This window comes from Dinoponera quadriceps, unplaced genomic scaffold (assembly GCF_001313825.1).
Source record: "Dinoponera quadriceps isolate SergipeBrazil2010 unplaced genomic scaffold, ASM131382v1 scaffold628, whole genome shotgun sequence".
Classification (NCBI taxonomy): domain Eukaryota; kingdom Metazoa; phylum Arthropoda; class Insecta; order Hymenoptera; family Formicidae; genus Dinoponera; species Dinoponera quadriceps.
This window is the reverse complement of record NW_014554836.1, coordinates 61,303-69,341: the sequence shown is the minus strand read 5'-3', so window position 1 is coordinate 69,341 and position 8,039 is coordinate 61,303. Positions and strand designations below refer to the sequence as shown.

The 8,039-nt window shown below is 37.7% G+C and overlaps 1 protein-coding gene across 1 annotated transcript; it reads left to right on the top strand.

Moving 5' to 3' along the window:
* The first annotated feature begins 312 nt into the window (after window positions 1-312).
* On the top strand, window positions 313-8,039 carry LOC106742327 (5-hydroxytryptamine receptor 1-like). Its single transcript, XM_014615180.1, has 3 exons — window positions 313-325; window positions 465-509; window positions 1,645-8,039. Exons 2-3 carry the CDS (start codon window positions 465-467, stop codon window positions 2,287-2,289), a joined length of 690 nt encoding a protein of 229 aa, XP_014470666.1. The 5' UTR covers window positions 313-325; the 3' UTR covers window positions 2,290-8,039.

Below are 8,039 nucleotides of genomic sequence, written 5' to 3'. Positions count from 1 at the left end.
AAATTAACTAGACAATCATTTGTTTCATTCTTTTAACGTATTGATCATCGATCGATTTTTATTTAAATAGAAGCTTTCTCGTCAGAGTTCAATATCTATCCATTAACATGAGAAAAAATCCGTACTGATATCACGTCGCGGACTTTCGACACCCACCCGACGTGTCAACAACAGCGGCACGATGCGTGCGCAGCTGGCACAGACAATAGGTTTATCCTAATTTTGGCGTTCTAATTTTGCCGTCAGAATTTCATTTACGCAAGCTTTCGAGAACGTGAAATTAGTGGCTTATACATTCAACACAACGTGCCTGTCGATTTCTCAAGTACGATTCCTCTTTTTTTCAGCATCCTTCTTCTTTACCTACGGTGTTATCTCGAGCGTTATGAATTATATCGCAAATCAGTAGTGCAAAGATCTATCCGAATCTATCTGAAAGTTTTCGTAAAAAATGTTTGTTATAGATGAAATCGGAGGTGCGCGTCGACACGCAGGATAATTTAAAAGTGGTAAGACACCCAATTACTTCACCTACAAGTAGCAATGGACATTTCAAATATATTATTCCAAACCGAAATTTCTTTTTTCCCCAAATCTCGAATATGAGAAATATTAATTGTATTATTAAAGTAAATCTCTGAAATTGTATGTGGGTCAAATCGGCGCACAGTCCATCTTTTGTGCAAAATTCTAGAGAGAGTAGAATATCGTCTTTGAAATGGTTCGTGTAGATATATCTTGCGCATGAATGGCACGGAAAATGTTTACCGAACTTCCTCCCATATAAAAATGGCATTGAATGCGAGTGCTTTCAGATACTGCGATTGAAATGATTTCCGAACAACATCTGCCCCGTCCTGGAATTAACGTTAACAACGCTCTTGCGCGTGCGAGTAACGTCTAATATGAAATTTCAATACACTCGTATCTGTGTGAAAAGAAGAAAAACGGACCAATTTCAATCTCTACAATTTTCCATCTTCAGCTATATGTTTTCAGTTATCGATACAATTTGTATACATGTCTGAAATTGTGTGCGCGGATATTTCTCGACGATATGCTCTTAAATGCACGATATCCTTGCTAAAACAAAAACACTATTTATTCATCACTGCCGATACAACGTCGCTCCAAGGTCGCTCGTTTCTTGCATGCACTTGAATTGATCTTAAAGGAAATACTAGAGAAGGAGTGGATCTCAAATTTTGATGGAAAAATTAGCCATTTAAATATCGATAACTCAGTATGTCAAAAGAGAAAAAAAAAAGGACAGCGTGATGTGTCGGCGTTTGTCTAATTGAACTAACATTCCGCTTCTGATGTAATCGAAAAATTCACACATACATGGCGAAAATTTCCTTCGTTACAATTTTTCCACTGTGTAAGCTTTGAAACTCAATTCTGAAAAAGTGTTGTTGCAGAAAGAACATTGCTACACGTTGCGGAACTTGTAAATAGAATAATAAATACTGCCACATATAGACGCCACGTTGAGCTGAAAGCTGATGGAAAAATGGTATCATTGTGTCTTGGGTCCTTTATCGGCACTTTGATCGTATGAAATCCGTGTAATTAGTACAAAGGACAAACATTTGTTTGCGCTTACTCAAGACATATATAGGTTACATGAAATTTGTGTTACAGTGCAGCGGCCACGCGGTGCGATGCTTCGCCGGCGGACCGCGCAAGAGCAACGAGTCGCAGTGCCCGATGCTGCAAAAGGTGGAACGGCCGATTCTATCGACGGCGACGACGCCGTCGATGATGTCGACGCGACAAACCACGACGATCGTGCGTAATCACCTGAACAGCACGTGCAGCGTCACGAATTCGCCGCATCAGAAGAAGCTGCGCTTCAACCTTGCGAAGGAGAGGAAGGCCAGCACGACCCTGGGTATCATTATGAGCGCCTTCATCATCTGCTGGCTACCGTTCTTCGTGCTGGCGCTGGTACGGCCGTTCCTCACCGATCCGGATGCGATACCTGCCTTCATTACGAGCCTCTTCCTCTGGCTCGGCTATTGCAATAGTCTGCTGAACCCGATAATCTATGCCACCCTGAATCGCGACTTCCGCAAGCCGTTCCGCGAGATTCTTTATTTTCGTTGCGGCACCCTCAATCACATGATGCGCGAGGAGTTTTACCAGAGCCAATACGGCGACCCGGTCAACAATTACGAGATTAAAGCCGGCGAGAGTGCGGAGAGTGCGGACCGCTTCGATGATCATCGTGAGTCGATGGACGTCGCCGGCGCTGGCGCCGGCACTCCGAATGAGAGCTTCCTATGATCCGAGAAGAGACGTTCCTCGATTGGAGTCGAGGACCGTCGTCGTCGTCGTGATATTAACAGACGGAGACCACCGTCCTCCTGCTGTATCGAGCAACTTAACGTAGCGCCTAACGAGATCCTCCTGTGATTCTCCGACCGATTAACTCTTCCATTAACACCATTATCGTTCCCAGTGGACGCAGAACGTTTTTGATCTTAATAAGCCAAACTATCCGACCAATCGTTCTAAATTGCAAGTGCTAGTGTAACGAGATCAAAGTTACCGCTCGTCGATAGTAAACTCGCTTCTTCTTAATTCTATCTATCGTAACGTATGTATGTGTTGAGGAAAATATTTATTTTCCCAATTTGACGTACCAATTCGACACACACACACACGAAGAGAGGATCTTGTTGCGATTTTAAGGAAGATAAATCACGATGAGAAATTGTTACGTCATACTCTTTAAGAAAAGAGATCAACCATCATCGAAAGATTCACGAAAAGTTTTCATGCAAACGTCCCATATAGATTTCACCGGAAACATATCAATTTGTAAAGAAAGAAGAAACGTCGTGGGCGCAGTAGAGCGAAGCTAACGACCCGATAAATCGGCGTAGTTCATTGACTCGTCGCGCAACTTTGACAGACAAACGGCCGCACAAACAACAGTCGTTGCACAGGACAATCAGAGGAGAGCGGGACGTGTTTCCCGCAATTTTATTCTCCACGGAGGCGCCGACGAGATTGAATTTTCTACATCGCACTGTGACGTCGATAGCCGGAGAACTTGGTCAGAACAAAACGGGAGAGATGTTACGCTCTGTACAGAGTGTGTCTGATGATTACCGTACCAACTATTGTACAAAGACACGGTCTCAAGAAAGATCGAATTTGTTGAATAGCAACGGCGAGTGAGACATCCCTCCCTTCGTACAGAGTTTCCCATTCATTCTTTAATTAATCATAACTATTGTAAAGTTTTTATTGCGTTCCACCTACATCGGTACGATAATTGTCAGATACATTGTATGAGAAATTTTGTTCCCGAAAAAATCTCTCGAGAACAAAAAAGATCTTCTTTTATATCAAATTATTCATTTCGAAATAATCACTCCTTCGTTGATACACTATTACGGTACGTTGCATATCATTGTCCAGCGAAGCACGACGAAGAAACTCGCATTAAAAATTTACTGATCGATGCTGTGTTCTTCTGCGAGAAGCTCGTTTTACGCAGTCAATTCAACCGCGCTAAATTAAAGAGAAGGGTATAAAATTGCTTGTCATTATGACACAACGAAGTCAGCCGCGCAAAATCATTAATGCATCTCGATTCTTTCTTCGTGTGGTTGCGAATAAAGAGAAGAATGTATTTTTCGCATTTTATAGTTAGAATAAAAAGCATATTAATAAATTGTTTTTTATAGTACATGGTGTCTCATAATGATCGCCTCTTAGAAGCACGACGTTCCTAAATCAAAAGTTTCTTTTGCAAAGATTTGACTAAATCCTATCGTTATTACTCAAATCACTGTGTAACCTTTCAGAGAAATTATTTATGCTTTCTCCTAAAAAGATTTTTATTGCTCAGTTGGAACACAATAAAAAAAAATATCAAGTTTTCACTTAAATATTAATAGATTTCTTAATCAAAGAGGAGGCGCACTAGATTGTAAGAAAGATCAATTCTGCTTAAAAAATACGAACCAAGTTTGTTTTTGCAACATAATCATTTTCGTCGCAAATATGTGCTCTTATGCGATAGACAGAACACGGATTCCTTCGAAAACATTGATCCAAGTTATAGACACGAGGTGCCGAAGCGCGCCGCTCGAGATGCATTATATGAAGTACCGAGGTACCTCGCAGAAGCATGCACCGTAACCAATAAACGCAAGGAACGCGCGCACGTAAGTGTAGGTAGGTGTGTGTGTGTGTGTGTATGTGTGGATGGATGTCAGGTCTTGCCTCGATATCGCTTAGAGAGTATTGCGTGCGGCAGCAATGAAATTTGCAAGACATTAGGTGTAGTTAGAGCTAGTTTGATTTTGATTGGAGTCAAATCAACGTGAAATCAACGCAAAATCTCACGTTGAACGTCTCGAGCTTGGCTTCCGCGAGCAAAGTCGAGTCGACTCACGATCGTGCGGCACGCGAATACACATCGCGATAATCGCGCCAGAGAGCATCGAGATAAGCCAATGCCGGCAAAAATAAATGGTTGAAATAAAAGTGATAGTTATTACATATTTTCCCAATTGAGGAAAAAATCTTGAATTAAAATACTATTCTCGAGAGAGTAATTATTCAAGCCTAATTTGTAGATGATCTATACGTATCGTGTCAGTGAACTTGAGCAAATCATAATCAAACAAGAATCTTTCTTATTCATAAAATACTATTAAGTACTGTTTTCAATTAAATACTATTTTACCGACAGATCGACGATAACGCCGACTACTCGTAATGTCTTATAAATTTTGTCTATACATGTTGCCCGTTTCTTCTATGATGAAACAGAATTGCTTTTTTTTTATATACTCAGCGAGAAATCGAAACAATTACATCGACGTTTTCGATATTCATTTCTCACTAGCTAGTGAAATTGGATTAATTTAACCGGAGCTCGGAAGAAGCGAATAATGATTCTCGAAAAATAGAAAATATTAGACGAGCAATATAAAATGAGAGACAGTCATGTCTTATTTTTACGTCAATTTAACCGCAAAATGAATATTTCCTTTCAAAAATATATGTTGGATATTATTTGCTCATTGCATATTATCGAGGGAAATATTTAATTGCATATTTTTCTACAGCGCTACATCCTCAATATTTCTATTAAGAAAATACCGGAGTGATCGTCGAACTCTGGTTTAAACGGAACTAAAAATGTCGATAACTAAGATGAATACGTTAAAAGAAAGACAGCGGTGGTGTACGTTGGTCCAGTTGACTTAGCTCTTTGCTTTGCCGTTAGTGGAAAATGCATACATATAAAGATTAGATTTTTATTTTCGCTACTCTTCTACCGTAGGCTTCAAAAATTTCCGATTCCAAAATTTCCACATTATTCTTTTATATTATCCACATGACAGAAAGATCTCATTACGTACATGCATGAACTGCTGAACTCTTGTACATATTGTTACACGAATTTTAATAATTCTAGTTATAATAATTCGCCATATTAAGCCAAAAGCTGAAAAATAAACTTTTTTTTTTCATTACAAATTGCCTCTATTTATCAACGCATTTATTTATTTTACGCTTTTTTTTTGTATAAAAGCTTTTGCAACTAATATACATAAAATAATGCGCAGAAAGGAAATGGCATTCAATCAGTGACGTAGACAATTCTAACATGTCTTCTCTGATAGAATGTTTCGAATTTTTTCTCGGTATACCACAAGTGAATACTGGTATATCGTAGAAAAAGTGAAAAATAAAAATGATTTCGACGACGGAACAAAATATAGTTGCGAAAATATTGTTCTTTTCTCTATAGAAAAGCTTGAAATCTTTCGAGATATATATATATATATATATATACGCTCGACAGAGTAACATATACACGCGAGAAACGTGTATACCTGTTGTACTATTTGCTCCACACGCAGCAATGTTCCGCTATATGGAAAGGAACACATAAATATATAAATACTTGGTGCTACAGCAAATCTTTCCAACTAACGGCAATAGATACCTACGCAAACAAAAAGATAATTTTAATCGTGAAGAAAAAATACATGTTCCAATTGTGAAAATACATTTCATACATTTTACTTACACACACGCGCGCGCATATAAGTCATGTGTCATTTCTCGATCACGTGAGGATTTATCACTAGCTAGACAATCTTAAATGTCTCCCAAACGACCTATATTTATATGTAACGTGAATCAAAAATATATTAAAAAGATATCGGAATGTGTTGAAGGACCTGTTATCGTAACTTTAAAAAATCTACGTCGGTGGAACCCTTAATTTTTCAACAACCCGAAGCTTATTTTTGCACATCACTATTGAATTTATATTAGAATCTGGCATATTTAACAGAAATGTTAATAGGCGGAGGAAAGCGAGTAAAATATTTCCAATATATAATACCGAATGTTCCTCATTACTCGTTACATTTTTGGACCAAAAACGCGAATGGAAAAACACGGCGAAAATACATCGAGCAAGAAGTTTTAATATGCTTAAGGGATCGACCGACGAAAAGCGAAAGTACGTGAGTTCTTACGTATATCCGTGCGTTATGCAAACAGGGAAAGAACAATTTATTTATTCATTAAAACGAAATGTTCGATGTACATAATCCATAATGTCGTAGCAACATCGTCTGATTGAAGAAAAACTTGTATCCTACAATCAGCGAACGTGTTACAGTAAAGAGAATTTGATGGACGTAGAGCAGACGTAAGGCGTTGTTTTTTCTTGTGAAAATTTGATATGCGACAAAGATGTCACACACCACACACACACACACACACACACACACACACACACACACAATAACGTGGTACAATGCAACATCATCGATGTCATAGCCAATACGATGTTTAAGAATAAATGTATAGATATACATTAATACCATGTTGAACGGCAGAGCGAGAGTCTAGTGAAACCAACGGTCATATTCTCAATAACAACTTACCGCAGTAAGCTGTAGAAGGAAAAATAATCACTTGTGTGCAGTATCGTTCAGAAAACATTTGTACAGCGGTTGAGTAATTCACCAACGTATTGGTTTAAATTTAGGGATCTAACAGTCAAGAACAATAATCGCTGATCGCTCGCTCGCTTTGTTCCGCTGAACGCGGCTATTGTGTTGATCGAAGAGTTTATTTCAAAATCGAAACGATTCTCGAGAGAGAACCTAAGGTCCGTATTCGTATATAAATTAGTTAGCCAGATCTAGTACTGGTAATTAGGTATATGATTCTAATCATTTTCTATTAAAACGAATAGTTTAACATCAGACGAGTAGTAAAAGATGAGTAGTAAATTTCTAAAATATCGACTACCAGACGTCTTTCAAATATTTAAATTGCTCCGGAAAGAACAAATAAATTCACAAAATGTTTGAAAGGCATCTTAAAGATTTAGAAGGTGTTTCAGAAGTATTTTCAATTAAGAGGAAAAATTTGAAATTTTGATGTGAAAGATTTCCAACTTAAAAAGTGCGCCTTTCTTAAGTTTATGTTTTAGCGCTTGTTTGTTTTCACAGTTTTGTAATATTTACGTTGCGGTAGCCATTTATATATATAATAAATAGATCTCTTATCGATTATAAATTTGCGAAATTGGAACATAAGTACATAAGGAACATACATAAAACTCTGTTTAGCGTTAAATATGCGCTGAGAATACGGACCGATGTATGAATGCATCACAGTATTATGTTATTTAGATACTCATCTTGTAGCAACTCGAAATTCTCTAGTAAACATTTCATGCGTGTAAGCATAGAAAAGAGCGAAACTTGTTTTTCTTTTCTAACAATTTATTAGAGAGAAGGCGGTATTATTATAGCCCCTCCATTTACATGTTGTATAATAACTTTGCCAATAATCAATATTTTATATTGAAACTTAACGTTTATATTCGTCAATCGATTGTAGATTCAAAGTTATGCAATTTTTTTTACTTAGGATGTTGTTTATAAAAATGTAACGATATTGCACAATGGGTCGAACCGGAGTGTGGCCCCACTAAAAAGTTGGTTTTGTTATTAAAAAAAAAAAAAAAAAAAAAAAAA